At 36.7% G+C, this 23537-nt stretch overlaps 1 protein-coding gene across 3 annotated transcripts in view; it reads right to left on the bottom strand.

Moving 5' to 3' along the window:
* Window positions 1–17181: 17181 nt before the first annotated feature.
* The window catches only part of CHL1 (cell adhesion molecule L1 like), a 201800-nt gene continuing 195444 nt past the window's right edge, over window positions 17182–23537 (bottom strand). For all 3 annotated transcript variants that reach the window (XM_012802491.2, XM_012802490.2, XM_023510698.1), the window contains 2 exons: window positions 22125–22197; window positions 17182–21137 (listed from right to left, as the gene is read on the bottom strand). In XM_012802491.2, coding sequence (XP_012657945.1) covers window positions 20921–21137; window positions 22125–22197 — 290 coding nt within the window. In that variant the 3' untranslated portion in view covers window positions 17182–20920. The remainder of the gene's footprint in view (window positions 21138–22124; window positions 22198–23537) is intronic.

Genomic DNA, 23537 nt, shown 5'->3' on the forward strand with positions numbered 1-23537 from the left:
AGAGAGAGAGAGAGAGCGCGCGAGAGAGCAAATAGAATAAGGAGGCCGGTTGCCGTGGCTCATGCCTGTAATCCCCACCACTCTGGAGGCCAAGATGGGCAGATCGCTTGAACTCAGGAGTTCGGAGAGCAGCCTGAGCATGATTGAAACCCCATTTCTAAAAATACCCCAGTATTATGGTGGGTGCCTATGGTACTCACTACTTGGGAGGCTGAGACAAGAGAATCGCTTGAACCCAGAGTTTGAGGTTGCTGTGAGCAATGATGCCATCACACTCAAGCAAGGATGACAAAGTGACACTCTGTCTCACAAAAATTAAAAGAAAAATAGAGTAAGTCCTTACATGGCCCCTAAATCATGAAGGCCCTGTAGTAGCAGAGGAAAAAGTCTAGTTTGGTTTAGGCAAGGGGTGAGGAACACTCCAAGACAAAAAAATTCCTTTTAAAATGTTGCTCTCAGTAGTGTTCTGTTGAATTTTTATTAGTGCAGTGTAGGTAGGATATGACCTCTGTACTTTTTGTTTGGTTTTTAAATGATGAAATTTTTCTTTTTTTTTCTTTTTTTTTTTTTTTTTTTGAGACAGAGTCTCAAGCTGCTACCCTGGGTACAGTGCCATGGCGTCATAGCTCACAGCAATTTCCAACTCTTGGGTTCAAGCAATCCTCTTGACTTGCTTGTTCTATTTTTAGCAGAGATGAGGTCTCACTTTTGCTCAGGCTGGTCATGAGCTCAAGCGATCTACCCACCTTGGCATCTCAGAGTGCTAGGATTACAGCCATGAGCCACTGCACCTGGCCTGTTTTATTATTATTAATCTATTAAGGGTAGTTCAATAAAAATAAAGCCTGCTTAATAGTATCAGAGAGATGATTTGCACAATTAGTAATTATCATCAGAAAGAACTTTTTCAGGTGACCTAAGTAATTCTCAAAATGTCTATGGGGAAAAGCAAGTAAAAGAAAAAAATAACCAGATGTGGTGGCTCATACCTGTAATTATATCATTTTTGGAGGAGGCAGGAAGATCACTTGAGGCCAGGAGTTCAAGGTTACACTAAACAAAAGAGTGAGATCATGCCTCTACCAAAAATGAAAATAAAATAAAATAAATTAGGTCAGCATGGCAGTGTACACCTATAGTTTCAGCTGTTCAAAAGTGGGAAGTGGGAGGTCACTTGAGCCTAGGAGTTCGGTGCTACAGTGAGTTCTGATCACACCACTGCACATCAGCCTTGTACTATAGAGAAGGATCATGCTTCTAAGAAAAAAAAAAGAAATAAAGAAAGATTTTCAATACGTGGCACAAATTTCAGACCAGCATCAGCATTATGGGCATTAGTCAAGTGACTATGACCAGTTTTGATGAACATTTTAGCTTCTTTCTCATTTCATGTCCACACTGGTAGAATAAAAACAATAGCTACCATTTCAATGTACTTTATTAACAAACATATTCAAAGACTTTTATATTCATTATCTCACTTAATTTTCATATTATTCAAGATGCAAGAAGAATTAATAGCTTGTTCAAGATCACATGACTGATAAATGTAGAAGTATAAAATTGTTACCACATCTCTCTGAATCTTCACCCTGAGCTCTTAAATACTGCCCTGACTAATGTTATTCCAGACCTTTTTCCTAAGTTATGCAGAAAATGTGTCTAAGAATTATGTTTCACTTATCCCATGGATACAGCCATTCTATAAGGAAGTAAATATGTTTTGAGAATTTATAAAATATATTTTCCTGTTTTTGGCTGAAGGAGTATCATGCCATTTATCACATTAGGAGATAAAGTTTCTCTTTATATTTTCCATATGGACAATTGGAATAAAACGCAATAATTTGGCAATGGATTCAAAAGGTACATATTGTGAACACGAACAGTTGAACAAAAATCCCTATGTCTCCTTTTGGGGACAACCAGACAACCTACCTTTAACTAAAGGTTTAAAGATTGTGAAATGAATAGTTTCAAACACCAAAACTAAGATAGATGGATGGATGGATGGATGGATGGATGGATACATAGATAGATAATAGATAGATGATAGATAGATAGATGGATAGATACATAATTGATGATAGATAGATGATAGACAGAAGGATAGATAGGTAGATGATAGAGATAGAAAGATAGATAATAGATAGATGATAGATAATAGATAGATGGTAGATGATAGAGAGGTGATAGATAGAAGGATAGATAGATAGGTACAGATAGAGAGATAGATAATAGTGAGAGGGAGAAAGAGAAGGATAGTCAAGGTAAGCCACACACTTGACAGTTGAAGAGAAAAATGATTCAGGATCAGTTTTCCTAAACTACTTTGCTCTTACAAGATCCCATACAAAGTTAGTAGGAGTTCCGTGGAAAAAAACAAAAAGTTCTAAGAGCAATCAAGTTTGTGAAACACTGGATTAAACATATTCTTGCAATGTTTAACATACATTGGGTCCCTAAGAAGAGACATATTCTATTGTAGTTTCTTGTCCCTTTGATCATAAAAACCATTTTTCCTCCCATCTTGGGAAAAAATAAATTTTACAAAGTGGGGTCCCAAGGTCCAGGGAAGTTTCTTTGAGAAATGGTGATCACAGGGAGGATTTTGCTGCCCTAATAAATAGATTTGAAGTGTGGTTGTTGGGAAAGAAATAAATCAGAATTACAGGGATTTTTTTTTTTTCATTTAAAGAAGAAAAGTCAAGAAAGTTTTGTGGTGAGAAGGAATGTGTCCAAGTCAGATGTTTCATCAGTCAGAACACTGCATAATGGGGTAGCACATTCAACCTAACAATCTGATGTGCGTACCCTGAGACTGCTGGCAAGACTTTGGCTTCTCTTTGGAAATTTTTAGTGCTACATGCTTATTTTTGGCACCAAAGTCACAGCCGTTTTTTCAATAGTGATATCCAAGCTGAAATAACTCATCCTAATGATATGCATAGGCTGTACACTACAGATAAACTTCCTGCTGCCATCTGCAATGGAGCATAAACAGTGGGAGAGAATGGGGGCTGCAGCATGCAGCTTCTTTAAGTCGATAGCAGAGAAGACCAGCTGCAAGCAAGAATATTCCAGTCCTTTCTGATTTATTTATTGTTTCACATCTCAGAGGGTTAAAGGAGTCACATTAATTTCTGTATGCACTAAAAGAATTCAGGATAAGCTGTCCTGGCAGAAGAAATCTACCCATGGTATTTTGGAAAATAGTGCAATTAGGATTTCTCTCAAAGAAGCTGACTTTACTGGATTCCAAAACCAACTTTGAGGGGTGGCGCCTGTGGCTCAAAGGAGTAGGGCGCCAGTCCCATATGCCGGAGGTGGCAGGTTCAAACCCAGCCCTGGCCAAAAACTGCAAAAAAAAAAAAAAACCAACTTTGCTTTCAGAACCTTCTCCCACATGACTGAACTTAACAAAATTATCAGTCACCTAGAACTTACGTTGACAGCTCAGAGACAGAGCTTTATAAGCTGGCTCTGTAGTCATTTGGCTACTGTAAGCCTTCTTGGGTGACTCCACAATTTCAGTAAACATTGCGATCATCAGCTTTCAGGTCTGTTTAATTCTAGATGAAGAAATTCCCGGAATTTCTTGAATGCATGAATTCTCCACTTCTAAAGCTGAGGGATCCCAATGTAAGGATTACTTCTTTATAGAAGTTCTTTTAAAGAAGTTCTTTAAGAAGTACTTGTTTAAATAAGTGATGCTATCATCTGAAACAAATCTGATAAGATACTAACACTGATCATCTCAAGTAGTGGGTAAATCTGTGTGTTATTCTTTGAGCTTTCTGGATTTTCGAAGTGACTTTGAAATATTTATCTTTTTGTGTGTATTGTACTTTGGAATTTGGAAATCGCCTTTGCTTACAGTTTCACAAATAAATCTTGTGACACATGAGTAAAGAAGGTGTGGTAACTATTTGAAGCCCAGCTGTTCATCTGGCCCAAGAGCATTTAAGTAAATGGCAGAGCCTAGGTTCCCCCTTAATGCCATGATGTTTCAAAGATCAGCACATGTTCCACTGTGAGACGGCTAATTCCTGCAGAGCTTATGTTTTAGGCATTTGGATGGGATAGATGCTTGGAAGAGATTTTTTTTGCAAGATTAGGAGGATGGATGAAGAAGATTTCCTGTTTTTACACATGCTTATGCCTTAATGCCTCTGTCTGTCAACCTTCAGTGTATGATGAACCGGAATAAACGTCCTTTAATTTTTTATTTTTTGAGACAGAGTCTCACTATGTCACCCTCATGGTGGAGTGTTGTAGTATCACAGCTCACAGCAACCTCAAACTCTTGGATTTAAGCAATTCTCTTGCCTCACCCTCCCAGGTAGATGGGACTACAGGCACCCACCACAACGCCCAGCTATTTTGTTGTTGTTGTTGTTGCAGTTGTCATTGTTGTTTAGCTAGCCTGGGCCAGATTCAAACCTGCCAGCCTCAGTGTGTGTGGCTGGTGCCATAACCACTGTGCTACGGGAACTGAGCCTAAACATCCATTTTAAAATAATAGCATTAGTAGCAGTAGTATTCATGCCACCTAATTTTATTGTATGCTCAGATAAATGATAGTTCCTGCTTTATATACATTTAATACATACAATGATAATACATTTTCATGATCATTGAGAGAGAGAGAACATTAGTTTCCTTAACTTGTAGTTGATGAGTAAAACTGAGACTCTGAAAAGTTAAATAACTGGCTTAAGTTACTTAGCTAGTTAGTGATGATGCCAAAAATTAAATCCAGAATCCAACTCTTAAAACCCAGGATTCATAACCACAGACCCAGGACAGGCAAAACCACCATGCATATGCTCTCAAACTTTCCATACCTGTGACCATGGCAGACATCATTAATTGATTATGGCACTGTCTGTCCTACCTAACTGTACTTTCTCAAAACAGATTTCCAGGCAGCCACTATGAAGTGATTGCAGTTGGCACATAAAATAAACACTTTTCATTAGCTTTACTGACTTTAAAATTTGTCTTCTAAACCACTAAGATACATTTTGAGGAAAGAAAATAGCTGACACATTTTATCATTGATTATTATCACCCTGTCACCCTTAATACATAGTGATGTTTATATAAGTATTTTAGTTATTGACAAGTGGAAAATGAAGTGAATAATCATTAATTTCTTACTACAATGCATTCAGGCCTAAGAATGATGATTGTGGACTTTGTTTGATACTGAATATGCATTTTTAATTATCTAGGCAAGCATAGACATGTAGTCACCAGGACTAGTTTCAAAGTATAAGTAACATTTTAGATACCATGTGTCCAACCATCTGCAGCATTCCAAGATAATGTGTGTTCCAATGAACTTAACTATACATTAGGGAGTTGAGCAAGCAATTAGCTGCTTTGTATGTGTCCTCTGATTTCACCAAGGCTAGCAGATAAAGGACATATTTTATAAAAAGAAAGAATAAAGATAAATGCATACTTTTAATGAGTGAGATTATGGATGCCATCTATGGCCATCTGCCCAGCGTCCTGAAAAAAATATAACAACCTGAAAAGAATTCTTAAAGGAGGTTAAGGTCTCTTACTTGGCATTAGTTTCCTGAACAAACACTCAAGCTACAAAGGTATAGACTTACCTATTCAAATTTAATCCAGGACCAGGCTAAAATTATAAGACAGTGCACAGAATTCTCAATTATAATGACTCTTAGACTTTTTTTCCCCTGAGAAATCCTACACACAATTATCATTTATGGTATGATGTTTTCAATGGGAGTATTTAGGAAGTGGCAATGACTATTAAAGATACTTTCCTTCTAGTAGTAAAGCAGAAAGATGTGAGACCTCTGGTGGGGTCAAACTCAACAGAGCTTGCTATTTAAAAACCATTTAACAATACTTGTCACTCAGAGAATAGTTAAGACATTTGGATATTTTATTAAAATTCATAATGTAAATTATAAGGGATTTTTATTTTTATAATCACTCTTGCTTCTATTTGATAATTATAATAATTATCTTGCTTGTTTTAACACATGATACTTGTCATGGTTAATTGTGTGTGTTAACTTGACTGGACTACTGGGTGCCCCACTATTTGGTTAAATATTATTTCTGGATGTCTGTGAGAGTGTCTCCAGACTATGTTAACATTTGAATCAATAGACTGAGTAAAGAAGATTGTTCTTCCTGATGTGAGTGGGCCTCATCCAATCCATTGAAATACTGAAAGAAACTAAAAGGCTGAGTAAGAAAGAATTCTATCTGCTTATCTGTCTGTGAGCTGAGACATCTGTCTTTTCCTGCCTTCAGACTCAGGTTCAGATTGGACCTCATATCATCGGTTCATATCATCGGACCTCATATCATTGGTTCTCTTGGTTATCAGGTCTTTGGACTTAACTGGGACTATACCGTTGGTTCTCCTGGGACTCTAGCTTGCTGACTGCAAATCTTGTACTTCTCAGCTTCCATATTTATATATGCTAATTCTTTATGGTAAATCTCTAGATATATAGAATCACCAGATAGATATGTGTGTGTCTATGCAACTGGTTTTGTCTCTCTGAAAAACCCAGACTAGTACAGCAATAATTATATTTACATGTGTTTATGTTTGTTTTACAGCATCCAACAACCTTTTGGTAAGAGCATATTTTTGTCCTTGTTATTTTAGTTATAATTTTCTCATTCATTCCTTTCTGTAAAATATTACAACATAGAATAAAACTGAATTTCAAGAGGTTTTCTAGGGAACTGAGCTAGTGAGGAGCCAGACTTTGAAACCAGAAATATTTTATGCAAATAAATCTACCTAAAAAATCAGAGGCAACCATTTGCCTCTTTTATCATTGTAGATAAGAAATGTGACCTTATTTGGGTTATTGAAGATCCAACAGCAATAGGTGGCTAGTTTCATCTCTAGGTTCTCTATTCTGTTCCATAGATCTGGTTCTATATTTGTGCCAGTACCTTGCTGTTTTGATCACTATAGCTTTGTAGTATAACCTGAAGTCTGGTAATGTGATGCTTCCAAATTTATTTTTATTTCTTAGAATTGCATTAGCTATTAGGATTTTCTTTTTTTCTGGTTCTGTATGCAACAAAGAACTATTTTTCAAGTTCTTCTAAGAATGATGTTGGTGTTTGAATGGGTATGTCTTTAAATCTGTAGACCACTTTGGGTACTATGGACATTTTAACAATGTTTGTTCTTCCCAGCCATGATCATGTTATGTTCTACAGAGAATTCAAATTAATCTAGAAGGAAATGGCAAACAACCTCTTTATCATTGGGCAAGAGACTTGAACAGAACCTTCTCTCAGAAGAAAGACAAATGGCTAAAAACACATGAAAAATGCTCATCATTCCTAATCATCAGAGAAATGCAAATCAAAACCATCTTGATATATCACTTAACCCCAGAATAATAGTTGGGCTGTAATACCACAAAGTCACAATGTGGCAAATATTGTCATGGGTGCAGAGAAAAGGCAGCACTTACATACTGTTGGTGGGATTGCAAACTAATACAGCCTTTTTGGAAAGAAGTATAGAGGCTCCTCAAAGAGCAAAAAGGAGACCTTCCATTTGATCCTGTGATCCCATTACTAAGTATCTACCCAGAAGAAAAAAAAGTCATTTTACCATAAGGACATTTGCATGCCAATGTTTATAGCAGCTCAATTTAGAATTGTAAAAATGTGGAAACAACCCAAGTGCCCATCAGTCCGTGAATGGATTAATAAACTGTGATATATGTGTACCATGGAGTACTATTCAGTCATAAAGAAAGTTGGAGATGTCATATCTTTCATATTTACCTGGAAAGATTTGGGGAACATCCTCCAAAATAAAGTATCACAAGAATGGAAAAGTAAGTATCCAAAATACTCAATATTAATATGAAATCACTAGATGAACAACGATAACCCCAAATGAAAGAAAAACACATTTAAACTCTAGAAGTAGGGAGGGAGTCAGGGTGTGGTAAGTTTCACCTATCAGGTAAAGTGTAGGGTTATATGGTACACCATGTCCTGGGTGAAGAGCTCAATCACAACTTGAACTTTACCTAACAAATGCAAACAATGCAACCTAATTGCATGTATTCTTCCATTAATCTGAAATACAAAAATAAATAAAAATAAATATGAGTTTGGACAAGTCCCCTTTTCTGGGATCATTCTATAAAATAATAGTACTAAACTTGACAGAGTATTTTTTTTAACAAGGAACTCTAATCCTGAACTATGACACATGTGAAAGTATAAACATCAAAACACATTACAGAGGTTTTATATATTAAAAAATATATATACATATATATGGACATATATATATATAGAGAGAGAGAGAGAGAGCAAGAGAGACAGAGATAAATACACAGAACTGAAGTTACTATATATTGAACTAGAGCTTATATCTGTAGCATAAGGTATAACTACCATAGTCCTTTTGGGAAACTGACTGTTTTTAGATGTTAGTTTTTTTCTTGCATTAAATGCAGGATTGACTATATCAGAACTTTCTGAGAGTGGTGAATAAACGGAGCGTCAGCTAATTTCTAAAACCCCTGTATTAAATGGAAAATTGTGAATAAAGGTACCTTTAAGAATCTAAAGGCGATCAGCATTTTTCCCCACAAAATATGTATATGCACATAAATGCAAAGTTTATACATGATGTCCAAGGACTGATTCCTGGACTAGAAAAACTTCATGAGTCTTTTTGTTCTGACATTCTGTTATTATAAAATGCTATTGTCACAATGGACTTTATTAGAAAATGACCACACCAAACATTTTTCCTTAGAGTTTAATGTAAATTATTGAAAAAAAAAGAGGAAGTACAGTACTCTTAATTGTTTTCCCAGAGTGTATTTTGTAGCCTCTTATATATACTGTTACATAATGCCAAATTCCCAGAGTGTATTTTGTAGCCTCTTGTATATACTGTTACATAATGCCAAAGTGCTCCTCCTAATTATTTTACCAATTTGTTTCAGCAGCAGGAGTTATAAGCACACAGGTTAGTTAGCATCTCCCAGGCCAACTGTAGCTATGAGCATCATTTTTCATTTTTGCTCATTCTGCTGGGACTAATGATGTTCTGGTTCTTCAGATTTTAATTTTACTGTTATGCTATTGCCACTGGGTTTATGCATCTCGGGTTTGGACTTGCCACAGCTATCACCTAGGCTGTGGATTTTTTTCTAACATCATGGCAAAACCTGAGAATGAAGAATTTCACCCCTCAGATAACTTATATTTTCAAGAAGAAGCACACATTTGGGCACTTTTTGTCTATAAAACTGGACATGCATGTAACTCTAACAGAGTTCTGTTTTGGTGCATGCCATGTGGTAATTTGAGTGTTCATCTTACCATGTTCTTAAGATGCTCCATTAACTCAAAAACTCCCTAAAGGTCTGTGAAACAGAAAAGCATGGAGGGTCCTGGGAAGTCAGATAATTCACTAAGGGTTTACAGTAATCTGCTGAAAGCACGTGCTTCTAAAGCTGCTGAAGAGACAAAGAAATAGCAGCAGGAGTGAGCGGTGGGAACTAAGTGTTGAAAGATTTGAGGAAGTCCTGTGTTGGTTCTCCCAGTGGAAGCAGATTGACTGCCCAGACTAGCAGAGAACCTGCCAGGGAACCAAAAGAGTTGGGAAGCAATAGTCCAATCATCTGATGACTTCTCAGAGACCCTTCCCACCAAACAGTTGTTTCATTGGCTCAATTAGAAAAAAAGAATCAAATACAAGAGAGCATCCATCAAATTTTCACAGGCCAGCATTTCTGGTGATAATCACGTGCTGATATTACAATCCATTAAGCATTTATATTACTAAAAAAACCCCCCAAATTTATGTTACTGTATGTTACTGTTTTGTAGGTTTTAGTTCATAAATCATGAGGGAAATAAGGCATGGCTTTTTCTTTCTGAAAGTTCATTTGCTACTTTATTTATTTATTTTTTTTTGAGCCAGATTCTCAGTTTGTCACCCTCTGTAGAGTGCTGAGGTGTCACAGCTCACAGCAACCTCCAGCTCTTGGGCTTAGGCGATTCTCTTGCCTCAGCCGCCTGAGTAGCTGGGACTGCAGGTTCTGGCCACAATACCCAGCTATTTTTTTAAATTGTAGTTTGGCAATTGAACCTGCCACCCTCCATATGTGGGGCCAGCACCCCACTTACTAAGCCACAGGTGCTGCCCCATTTGCTGATTCTTTAAAGAGGCTATTCAGAGAACTGATGGATCATCATTGCAATCAGGAGTTTCTTCCTTTCTGAAAATTTCCAGGCTTAAGTGATTATTCTCAAACCAATGCACTGTTATAGGTCAGTGCTTCTTAAAGTGTGATCCCTGGACCAGCACAGGCAGTGGCACCTGGGAGCTTTCTAACAGCACAAATTTTTGGACCCCACCTCAGATCCACAAAATGAAAGGCTCTGGGGATGGGACCCAGGTGATGTGTATACTTGTGACTATTAATATGGGTGGTGGCCAATTATGCAAAAATATTTAATTTTCATGTATTGAAGTGAAACTTGATGTTAAAATTAATGCCTATTTATAATACATGTCAACTCAAATTTCATTGCATACCCTTTCCCGATGAGAAGTTTATTGCAGATGGTGCCTTTTTCTTTTTTGTAAAATTATCAACATGGTCATAACTATAACTTCTCAGTTGAGAGTATTATAAAAATGTTTGGTTAATATGTCATAATGTGTAATTAGCACTTTGCACATGGCAGGTACTGTTCTAAGGTATTTACATAATTAAACTCATTTTTATCCTCCCAGTGGCCCTGTGGTACAGGTACTAACATTGGGTATATGCACATACATCAGAAAATAATTTTTATACTATACCTGGAATATTCATATATATTAAAGAAAAAAACTAAAAAATATTAATTTTTTAAAAAATGCATAATATAAATAATTCAGAAATAACTTACAAGTGTTTCTACCAGAATTTAAAAATTTAAACTAAGAAACAATTTTTTAAATTTCCTAACAGAATAATTTTAGCATACTTTGTTAAAAATCTGAACATCTTTTATGCTTGTAACACTAGAAAAGATCTTTATGCTGTAATTCATAAAACTCATATAAAAGAAAAGATCTTTATACTGTAATTCACAAAACTCATAAAAGGAAAGATCTTTATACTGTAATTCACAAAAATCATATACAAGAAAGTCAATAATGATTATAGTGAGACTACAATTTAGAAGCGAAAGAAGTATAAATAAGTTTCTAAGTAATACATATACAACACATGCTAATGCCTGAAAAATATGCTTTATTGGCCGGTTTCTGTATGGCACAGTTTTACTTTGGAAGACTTCCATCTAGTGGTTAAGACTTTCAACTACATCTTTTATCATAACTGCACTTTTTATTGTATAATAAGATGTTCACTGTTTAAAAAATTAATCAAAAGGACATGTGTTAGAAATTTTAAAGCTCATATTAAAGCATAGTTGATTCTCATATTCTATGTAGGAATTAATGTCTTTTATAATATGAACACTTCTATGGAATTACAATAATACATTATGAAAATTTTAATTCATTACAATTATTCTACTATATACTATACTGTAGATAAGCCCATTGTGTGTAACCTATTGAAGTTTCCAAAATTTTTTTCTTTGCACTCATTATTATAATAAAAATTACTAAATAACAAATCACATAATTATTTTTTTAAAACAATGACTTGTTTCACCAAAAAGTGCACTAAGGGAGAGCTTAGCATCAATTAAAAAAACATAGTGGTCAGGCACAGTGGCTCACGTCTATAATCCTAGCACTCTGGGAGGGTGAGGCAGGTGGATTGCCTCAGCTGAGCTCACAGGTTCAAGACCAACCTGAGCAAGAGGGAGGCCACATCTTTAGAAATAGCCAGGCTACTTGGGAGGCTGAGGCAGGAGGATAAATTGAGCCCAAGAGTTTGAGGTTGCCGTTAGTTATGATGCCACCCCACTCTACTGAGAGTGACAAAGCAAGACTCCATCTCAAAAAAAAAAAGAAAGAAAGAAAGAAAAAAATGAGTTGTTTGCATCATGATCAGGCCTGCTGTGTGTAGTTTTGCGTGTATGTGCATGTGTGTGCATGTATGTGGTTTTTGTTATTGCTTTTTACATTACACAAGGGAATGTGGTTGGGGCTACTATACATTCTAAATATAAAATAGTCAAAACCTAAGGTAATAGGTTTTGGTAAGAAGTACCAGGATTAGGTTATTTTATTTTTTTCCTTACTATCATTTGTTGAATATTTCCATTTAGTGCTTTAGTTCATTAATTTACCTAACAAATTTGCCATTAATCACAATATATATACTGGAACCAATTCTGGGTATAAGAACTGTGAACAAGGCCAAGCTGTTGATCTCCTGGATCTTAGGTTGTTACAGGAACAGAAAAAAAAAAAAATCATATACTAACGATTGCTAAGAAGAAACAAAAAGGAATAATGTAATCAAGTCTGGTTATTTTAGAGTTGGTCATCAAAAATGTCTTCGTGGAAGAACTGACCTTTAAACAGAGCTATAAATGACAATAAGCCAGCCTATGTAAGATTTGAGAAAAGAACATTCCAGACAGACAAAGCAGGAATTATAAATGTCCTTAGGCAAGAATAGGTTTTTGTCATGTTCCAGAAGCACACAGGGTGGGGAGCCCAGCTTTACTTAGGGTGCCAAAGGTATGTGCTAAGGTCACAGAGTCAGCAGGGGCTAGCTTGCATATGGTCATATCAGTGAGAATTTTAATTTGGGCTAAACCTACTCAAAAACCATTGACACTATCTGTTCAATACTTTAATGAAGATCCACGGGCTTGTTTTATGGATTGAGAAGGGGCAAGAATGAAGCAAGAGACCAATAGCAGGAAAGAGATGCCAGTGGCTTGGGCCAGGATGTCAGCAGTGGTGGTGGAAAAAAATGAATGCAAGTCAAAACTACTTTGAGATATCATCTAACACCAGTAAGATTAGCCCATGTCAAAAAAACCCAAAGTCACAGATGCTAGCATGGTTGTGGAGAAAAGGGAACACTTCTACACTGCTGGTTCGATTGCAAACTAATACGTTCCTTTTGGAAAGTCATCTGGAGAACACTTAAAGAACTAAAAATAGACCTGCCATTTGATCCTATAATTCCTCTACTAGGTATATATCCAGAAGACCAAAAATCACACTACAATAAAGATATTTGTACCAGAATGTTCATTGCATCCCAATTCATAATTGTTAGGTCATGGAAAAAGCCCAAGTGCCCATCAACTCATGAATGGATCAATAAATTGTGGTATATGTACACCATGGAATACTATGCAGCCCTAAAGAAAGATGGAGACTTTACCTCCTTCATGTTTACATGGATGGAGCTAGAAAATATTCTTCTTAGCAAAGTATCTCAAGAATGGAAGAAAAAGTATCCAATGTACTCAGCCCTACTATGAAACTAATTTATAGCTTTCATAGGAAAGCTATAACCCAATTTTAGCCCAAGAATATGGGGAAAGAGGAGAGGGAGGGGAGGGGAGAGGGGAGGGTGGGTGGAGGAAGGGTGATTGGTGAGATCACACCTATGGTTCATCCTATAAGGGTACATGTGAATCTTTCTAAATGTAGAATATAAATGTCTTAACACAATAACTAAGAAAATGACATGAAGGCTATGTTAACCAGTTGGATGAAAGTATTTCAAATTGTATATAGAAACAGCACACTGTACCCCATGATAGCATTAATGTGCACAGCTATGATTTAATTAAAAATAAAATAAATAAAAAATAAAATATACTTTGGAGTTAGTGCTATAGGAAGCAATGGATTGGTTGTAGGACAGTGAAGGAAAGAGTGGATTTCAGAATTATACTGAAGAATTTGGCTTGAGTTCTTGGGTATATGGTGGGGTCATTTATTAAGATGAAAAACACAAGAGTAAGAAGAGTTGGGGGTGTAAATAGAGACTTTTCTCTATTCATCTGGGCAAGCATTTTTCTCAAGTAAATCCTTGAGTTAGAACATCTCCTCCTTATTACTTGCATTCTTTTATTTAGTAGATATTTAATAAATCCCATCAGATACCAGGCATTGTGCCAGATGGTTGGTATTTCCAATAAAAATGAAGACACATCTGCTGCCCTTATAAAACTTTGAGGCCAACAGGAGAAATAGAAATGGTAATCAGATAGTCATACAATAAAAGTAAAACCACAGCAGTGACTCGTGCTAAAAATCAGAGACCTATAATACTGTGGTATAGTAAAAGAAGGTGATTTTACCTAGTTATGGAAGCCTTGGAAAGGTCCCCTGGAGAGATGATATTAAACTTAAAGCAGATCCGTGATTCTGTGAAGGGGAAATAAGAAATGTAGAGGTCTCAGGGCAGGGAGGAATTGGGCAAATATCTGCAGCTCACAAAAGACAAGAGTCTCAGCTTGGACTCCTTAAAAACAGCATCTAAAGTAACCCGTATATGGCCATTAATCTGTTAGGGAGGCTAATCCTGTGTAGTAGGTGTGAGGCAAAAGAGGGTGAGAGAGGGAGAGGGTGGAGAACCAATAGAAGGTGCGCTACTGTGTTGGCCCCTGCTGCATGCAAATGATGGCTCTATCCCACCAGACCATCCTGCATAAGAGAGAAAAGAAGAAAGCAGGAAAGAAAGTTGAAATTTATTCACCAGCTCCCTTTTCCAAATGGCTAATATTTGCTTTCTGAGATTCTAACCCCTCCATGCTTCTAAACTGAGCATGAATGGGCACAAGGCAGAGCCTCAGAGCATCTCATGCCATCGTCTGAGGGTGCATCGCTAGCACGGTAGTTCATTTCCACTTGTACTTAGTCAGATGTAGTCCAATAGCTATTGATACAGGACAGATGAGGCCTAGAGAATCTGAAGCAGAGCAGAAGACATGTTTGGTACAAAATAGGAACAAAAGGGACTGGAGAGCTAAGTAGGAGGTCTGACCGTGAAGGGCATTAAAGGCAAACTAAAGACTTTTTTTTTTTTAATCTTAAAAGAAATGAAAACCCACTGTTGTTGTTGTTGTTCAAACTAGGGAAACAGCATGAATAGACTCGCCTTCAAAAATGACCCTACTCACATAGTAGGGAACAGATTGGAGGGGGAGCGAGTAGATACCAGAAGGCCACACAGTGGACAGTGGTCCAGCAAGGTGGTCACAGTGCACACAAGAGACAGATCCCAGGGATACAGAGGAGAAAATGGCAGCAAGGTTTAGGTGACGGATTGACTGAACATGGGGGCTTGAAGGAGGAAGTGTGTATGGAGGAAGACGCCTGGGTTTTTGTCTTAAATAATTGGGTGGTTACTGTTGCCATTTACTGAACAGGGAGAAATCAGGTTTGGGAGAAAATTTTGCATTCACTTTGGAAACATTAAGTCTGAAATAGCCTTTAGACATCAGAGAGATGTCAAGTCAAAAGCCTCATATAAAAGTCTGAGGAGATTCATAGGCTAAAAATAACTTGAAATCATCTCTCTGCACATGGCAATCAAAGTCTTGGATAGAGAAGATACCTGTGGAAGAGACTAGAGTGAAAAAGAGACCTAAGTTCGAATCTGCAAAGAATTCCGGGGTCCAGCAAGTTTGGACGCCATATTTTCCTAGATATTTGTAATGCAATCAGTGTAGCAATTTAATCATTTTTTCCAACATTCCCAAAATGTTTTGGTCAACATATTATTTTCTACAAAATCAATGATTCAAGAAAACTCTTTTGGGGAAAAAAACTATGCAGATTATTACTATGGAAAATTTTCAATTTTTTGTTCTGTTACAAATAGATCAACCAATGAAACCATCTTTTCCCACCTGTTAATAGAATTTGCATATCTGAGTTACAGTGCAATGTATTGCTTTTTTCAGGTGACATTTGAGAATTTTCAATTTCCCTTATTCTTTGCGTATGTATATGTGCGACATTGCTCCACATTTTAAACGATGGAAGGATGAAAACCTCATATATCAGCACACGCCTAGCAACATGCTAAACTGAATGTTCTTTGAAAGTGTGGTGCTTATGTTTATCTGACTTGTGTCTGATTTATGTCAACAATATGGTCTTTCTCTGAGTGGAACACTTTGAATCCAAGGACATGACTTGAAAATTCTCTGTATCTCATGGGGAAATAAATGGGAACATTAAAAGAAGACAGATGTCACAACACAAATTCTGATTTTTGATAAGGAAACACAAATACCAACTGAAAAACATTTAGGACAATTATTTTTAAAGCCACTACTGGTAGCAGTTTTCTACTCTATTACTGTTTCTCAAAAGAGTAAGTGGAATAGAGTGAGATGTGTGAGATTCATTTAAAAATAATTGATGTTTGAATTACTACTTTTTAACTTGCCCACATTCAACCATTTTATTAAATAAAGCATTGATTACTTTTCTCTGTTGTATGTTAGAATCATGTATCTTAAAACCAAGAAGTCTGTAAACAAGGTCAATAAGTCAGCCTTAAGGCCCAGCCACCTTTCTTTAGCACTTCTAAGAGAATGGGGAGGAATGAGAGCGTGAAAAATATACATACTAGGACAATGATTATGAGCCTGGGTTTTGGAGTCAAAGAGCCCTGGGTTTAATTTCTAGTTCTAGGCCATGCTGGTGCTACCTATTGAGTTATTTAACCTCTTTGTGCCCTATATCTACAAACCCAATAAGATTTGAGAGTTAAAAACAATAATGTATGTAAACTGCTTAGTATAGATAAAATGATTTTTGAAGATCACGATTTTTCAATAGATTATCTACTGAGGCAGATTGGGTATCCCAATTCCAAAAGATCATGTCAGAATTATCTGCTAGCCTTATTTAACAGTATAGCATATTGGAAATTTTCTTTAAAAGTGACATCTCTACATTTCTTGTACAAAATAGCCAGATTCATTCATCTTAACTTATATTTGAAGTACAAACATTTTTGGTATAATCCACTTTATAGGTGTTGATGTAATTCAATGGTCTATTGGATACTGTAATAGAAATTAAAATATTTCTTTATACTTCATTTATACCTTCTTAATTTATTTATCACTTGTAGATATTCCAGGATCAGAGGCAACTTAAGTAAAGCAGCTAAGGGTGACAAACTCTGATTCTCCTCAATTTTATAGAACACAATACAAACATTTTTAGAGTACATGAAGTTGAACTTTTATTTGGAAAGTTGAATTTCATGTATAAGGAAAATATTTTTAAACCATACATATTCATAAGCATCATACAAACACTGCCTACAATACCAACACATTTTAATCAAGTTCTACTACGAAGACTAATCTAAGTCAAAGGAAAAGGCGATCAAGTGAACCTCTTCTCCATACCGTTTACCTCTTTTGACAGTGTAATTAAACAATGTAAGGTACAAAACAAAGTAAGTTTTGGCTAAACTCTACTCATTTTACCGTAGGAACACTAGGATATTCACTAGCACAGATTACGAACTCAATCCCATTATAATGAATTTAAAATAGTTACAAGGATCATATCTTAATGGCATGTAAACATATTCAGGGTTTCAATTGGCAATTATGTTTTAAATGCTTAGAAAAACACACCAACATTTCTCATTATCCTCCTCTCTTTAGCTTCTCTCTTCCATGAGTACAAAATAGGAAAAAAAATATTATTTGAGAATTCCAGCATAAATTCACTGTGCTCTCCATTTTTATAAACATGGGTACATCTAAAATATCGATGCCTTTATGCCAAGAGAACAAAACCACCAAATTCACATTTTTCTTATAAATAGGCATGCAAAATTAGTGGAAAACACGTTTGTATAGCAAAGACCCTGCTTAATTTTTCTTCTGATTCATAACTTTCAGTGATATGATGCACATCATACTGCTCACCGAACAGTAGACTTATTTTATTTTCTGTAGATTTGTATTCTATAAAAATATATTTATGTGCTCACTGGGGAAAAAGTTGAGTTGGTGTGTGGGGGGTGACTTTTAGATAGATAATTAGATTATACGTGGATTTATGAAGTTAAAAGGCATCTTAGCTTTTATCATTGTCAAATTCTTTTCTCCATAAAAAAGAACACCCTGTGACAGAGATAAGGTAACAGAGATGATCATTAGCACTTTAGAATTGGGACAGTTTGAAGCAAAGGATTTAAGCGACTAGCCTAAGGTTCCTGGACAAAATCAGTGCTGGAACCAGGAAGAGAACTTGGACTTCCCCACCCTTGGATGGCTCTCTAGGAACTCATCCCCATCAACCATCTTCCAGATTATGTACAACCTACTATATTAAAATAATATTGACAGGAGACTGGAGGAAGTGAGTGCAGAGTCAAAGAAGAACAAAATCGTAACTATCAGCTGCTGCCTTATCACGCAGTGAGCATTTTGCAATTAATCATCGACCATTTATAATTACCATTGCACATCCTGGGCCATGTTTGTTTGAGGAAAAAGAATGAAATCCATTTTAGCCCACTTGGGTCTCTGCTTTTTCATTGGAAGCTTGCTCTGATTCATAAAACTTATGAAGAATATTATTTCACAATTAAAATCAGGTGCAATCATAGATCTAGTCCTTGTGTGCCAAAAATTCCCCGTAGAGGGCAGTAGTATTGAGGAAAGGTAATAGTGATAGCAAAAGATAGTCGTAATCCAATTTCAACTTTCCTATCTGGACATTTTGACCAGTTAGAAAACATAAATAGGAAACATTCATTCTCAGACAGCTGAAGGAAAACCATCCAAGTTTAGGAAGAACAAATATTTCAGTCTTTGTGTCAACTTCTGACTTAAAGATTAGAAAATTTCTAAGCAATCTACTCCTAACGATGTTTGACATGGCGTCCAACCTGCACGACTCTTTCAGACCAGTTTTTCGCTGATGAAAGAGAAGAGGAAATAGACTATAGCCGAACTAAACTTGCAAGTTCCAACCTTTCCCTCACCAATAGCTGAGCACAACTTCCTCTCAAATAAATCAAAACGTGATGACTGTTTCTCCAGAAAACTGCGCATTAGAAATCAGACGTGGATGGAGCTCAACTTTCCCTGATAGAGATGTGGCTCCTCACACTCACGTAGGTTGGAGGACCAAAATGCCGTCTCCCTTTGAAATGTTGGCTTCCAGGAGTGTGATCAAATCTTGAGCCCATGAAGTTTTAAAGAAGACAGTCTTTTCCTATGCATTTTATAGAATATGTGATATTAAAAGGACAATTATCTATTCCATGTGTATCACCTCATTGGCCATTGTAAATGCCCCTAATTTTGGACCCCAAGAAATATAAGGCATCACATAAACCAAAGCGGAGGATTTAGCAGTATACACCAATAATTACAGTTCAAAAAATAAAATAAAATGTGTGAGTCAAGTTCATTTAAATACAGTTAGGATTTCCAAGGGAAGGTTAAAAATGTTTCCATAAAATGAAAAGTTGAACACATTTCACTGATATGTACACACAGTCCTTAACATTATTTTTAAAACATGTCTGCGTACAATTTTAAAAGGACCATTAGCCCATGTACTAGGAAATAAATTGCCCGAATTTGTACTGACTTTAACAGAAGGAGAACATAGGGGAGACCAAGTCTCACAATAAAAAATGTTTACAATGGGACATAGGCAAGCGTATGTATAGGAAATTTATGCTGTAAACAGTTTTTCTTGCAGAGAGACTGGGGTAGGAACACACTCAACAACAAAACCTTATTTTGAAAAATATGAAAACATTCCCCTCAATATCCATGTGATATTTTATTGTGAGATGGATGAACCAAGCAATTTAAGGACAAAATCCAAGTGCTTTATACAGAGTCTTCTGATTTGTATCCTCATGTCAGTGTTTGTAGTGCTGAAATGATGAAAATGGCATCTTACTATATACTCTAGCTGTACAGAGGGGCCTGTTAATGTGCTCTTTGTAACGCAAAATAAAACCCATCTACCTTTTAAATTGTGCAAATATTAACAAAATATGTACAATGCATTCATGAAATATATTTCAAGCATATCATTATACAACCATAGAAAAATGGTGAAAGCAGTCAATGTAGGAATGCAGATATAAAATAGACATAACTATTATAATGGAGAACAAATGACACCCTATGCCTGTCCTTTGATAAAATAACCTCCTGGCCACCATTTCCTTTGCAGCTAAATTTAGTCCAAGATAAAATAGAAAAAACAAAAACGAAAATCCCATGATGTCCGTGGATGTCATAACTAATGGAAATATATAAAAAAAAATTCATGTTGAAATTAAAAAGTTATAATTCTGTTTAAACAAGACCATCTCTGGGCACATAGTTAGGAGCTCAATAAATACTAGTTGATTGTTTACCTAAGACTTCTGCTACTAAAAGTTAAATAATAAATTTAGACTGTATATATTCAACGAACTGTTTTAATAAGACATTCATATTCCTTTTTACATTTTAAATAACCAGTTTGTTTTCTGATCCTTTAACCTGTAGTGAGGCAAAGTCACTAAGACAGTTCTCAGAGACTGACTAGAGATGGGCGGTGGGGGAAACCCCCCAGGGTAGCAACAGCTACGCAAACACACTGAACGGTTAACCCAGCAAACGTGGAGCACACGGAGGGGCGCTTTGGATTCGGTTGAAGTGAATCTAAATACAAGGGGTTGTTTTGTGTTCTGAATTTTGAGCACCTGAAACGAAAACAGAAACAAAAACAAAACACGGGCTGGGAGGGCTTGGTAGTTTATTTTTTGAAGGCAGTGCTATTTTTTCTCAACACAATTGCGGGTTGTCGGATTTTGAATCTTCAGCCAACATGGTTCTATTCCTAGAGGAACGTTTTTGCTCCTTTGAACAGATACATACGGAAGGTTGAGGTGAAGCAGTAACGGGGCTACATGAGCTGGGTTTATGCCCGGAGTGGAAAAGTTGCTGTAGAACTTCCATTGCTTTCAACAGATCCTTTCTCCTTAGAGCCAGCGTACGCGCCGATGAATGACCCATCTTCATTGAACAGAGCGTGCTCTCCCTCTCCGTACTCAACTAAGCTGTCAGCGCTTTCTGTGGCCTGCATATCCCTGTTCAGGGACCGAAGGCTTCCTTTGAGAGGTTTCTCATCACTGTCACTAGGAAACAAAAAGAATTCTTTAACAACTTGAATATTTATATTCATATAGAGAGCTAAAGTCTTTTTTTTTGAGACAGAGCTTCAAGCTGTCGCCCTGGGTAGAGTGCAATGACATCACAGCTCACAGCAACCTCCAACTCCTGGCTCAAGCCAGTCTCCTGCCTCAGCCTCCCAAGTACCTAGGACTAGAGGTGCCCACCACAATGCCCGGCTATTTTTTGGTTGCAGCCGTCATTGTTGTTTGGCAGGCCTGGGCTGGATTCAAACCCGCCAGCTCAGGTGTATGTGGCTGGTGTCTTAGCCGCTTGAGCCACAGGTGCCAAGCCTAGAGCTAAAGTCTTACAATGTTCAGGCCACTCATATAGGCGTTGAAGACAGGGGCATAAAACCCAAATGACACTGACACAAATAAATGTTTAAAAAGTCATAGCTGATGGGGACATGGTGAGCAATGTTGCAAAACAATTTTCTATTATTCACAAATTTCTGCTTCCTTTTCAAATGGGGAGGCCAGCTTTTGTGGAATGAGTGGAGATACTTAGTGGGACAGGATTTGTAACTTATTTACCTAAATTCCATACTAAATTCCTTTAGTGGGACACGATTTGTAACTTACCTCTGCAGGTGCACGTGGTAAGTAACAGGTACGTATCAGCAGCAACCTAAGTTCATAATGGTCATGCTAAAGAGTAGCTTTAAAATGTTTTAGCTACTTCAACTAGACCTTCAGCTTCCATAAAAACAGAGTCCATGTGTCATGTGTTATACATGGAGCTTCAAGAAAAGTCTAACACACTTACATCTGACCAGTAATTCTTTATACACCCCCAGTCCCACATAGAAAATCAGTTGCTATTACTTAAGTAGCCTTGATTATACAATATAGTTCTGCACATTGTAAGGATAAAAATATTTTTGTGAATTTAAGCTTATCACTTGATAAGTGTGTGTTTTAATGCATTTTAAAATGCAATGTTAGCTCTACCTGTATTCACCAAAGGTTTCGTCTTTTACTGACTGAACTTCTGGATCGGGATGCAAGTCTTCCTTTTCTTTCACTACCAATAAAGAAAAAACAGCAGATGAAGTAACATGAGGAATGTTTAGAGGACTTTTCAGCAGTGCTATTGAAAGGTAGATGATCCATCTGAACAGCACGGCTCAGGTCTTTTGAAACCTGTGAGGCCAGGTCTTGTGTGGCTTGGCTGTCCTTGGCAGCTGTGTCTGCAACAGTCATCAATTCGTGTAAATAAAAAAGAAAAGGGGTATTTTGGATCCTGCCTATTTGTCATCAGATTTGCAGCGTTTTATAATTTTCACATGACTACTCAATATCATGTGGGCTTAACAGTATCATTGGAAGAGTCCAACTTAGTTTGGTCTCTCGGTGGAGACCAAATTACTTAACATTCATTCTACTATGCAAACTTTTTACAGATGGCAGAGGTTCCTATTAGATCTATATCTAAATTAAAGGTGATTTAAAATGTCAATCACTTGGCTTTTATACATTACTCCCTCACACAAAATTGTCACAACAGTCAGAACCTTCAGTTCTACACTAATATTTAAATTCAGATTTATCTAGAGTAGGATACAAAACAGGAAAGTGCTTGTGTTCTCCTTTGCTAAAAAGAAAAAACTCAAATCATCCTTCTTCATTTTACTGCTATATGCAAAGACTTAAGAGATTTTCTTAGTGACCCTATGAGATGAAATGCTGATTTTTTTTTGTTTTTGTAGAGATAGAGTCTCACTTTATCACCCTTGGTAGAGTGCCGTGGCATCACACAGCTCACAGCAACCTCCAACTCCTAGGTTTAGGCGATTGTCTTGTCTCAGCCTCCCAAGTAGCTAGGACCACAGGCACCCACCACAACGCCCAGCTATTTTTTTTGTTGCAGCTTGGCTGGGCATGGGTTTGAACCTACCACCCTTGGTATACAGGGTGCCGGCACCCTACCCACTGAACCACAGGCACAGCCTGATTTTTTTTTTTAAGGGCATGATTTTAGGAAACAATTTTAGAATTTGGACAAGGCCACACTTCCCAAGTGATTATTTTTGTTGGTAATATAGTGGAAAGCAATATCTCTTCAAAGTTTTCCACTAATCAGCCAGAATATTCCTTAGTCACTATAAACCTAATTTGTAATCATGCAATCTTCAGAGGGAGAAGTAAAGTGTATAATTGTGTACATCATCCACGTCGTTTTACAAAAACTCAGAAATTCTGTCCTTGTCCATCATGGGTCCCTAGTCAATAATGGGCTGGATGAATCACAAGACAACAAAGAACTTCTCACTACTCTGAACATCATCAAATTCATAGCAAATCTTTCTTTCTAACTTTTATATATCTTACATAAAAATCTTACATAAGCTGTAAGATATTTAT

This window comes from Otolemur garnettii, unplaced genomic scaffold (assembly GCF_000181295.1).
Source record: "Otolemur garnettii isolate 467f Iridium unplaced genomic scaffold, OtoGar3 scaffold00015, whole genome shotgun sequence".
NCBI lineage: Eukaryota > Metazoa > Chordata > Mammalia > Primates > Galagidae > Otolemur > Otolemur garnettii.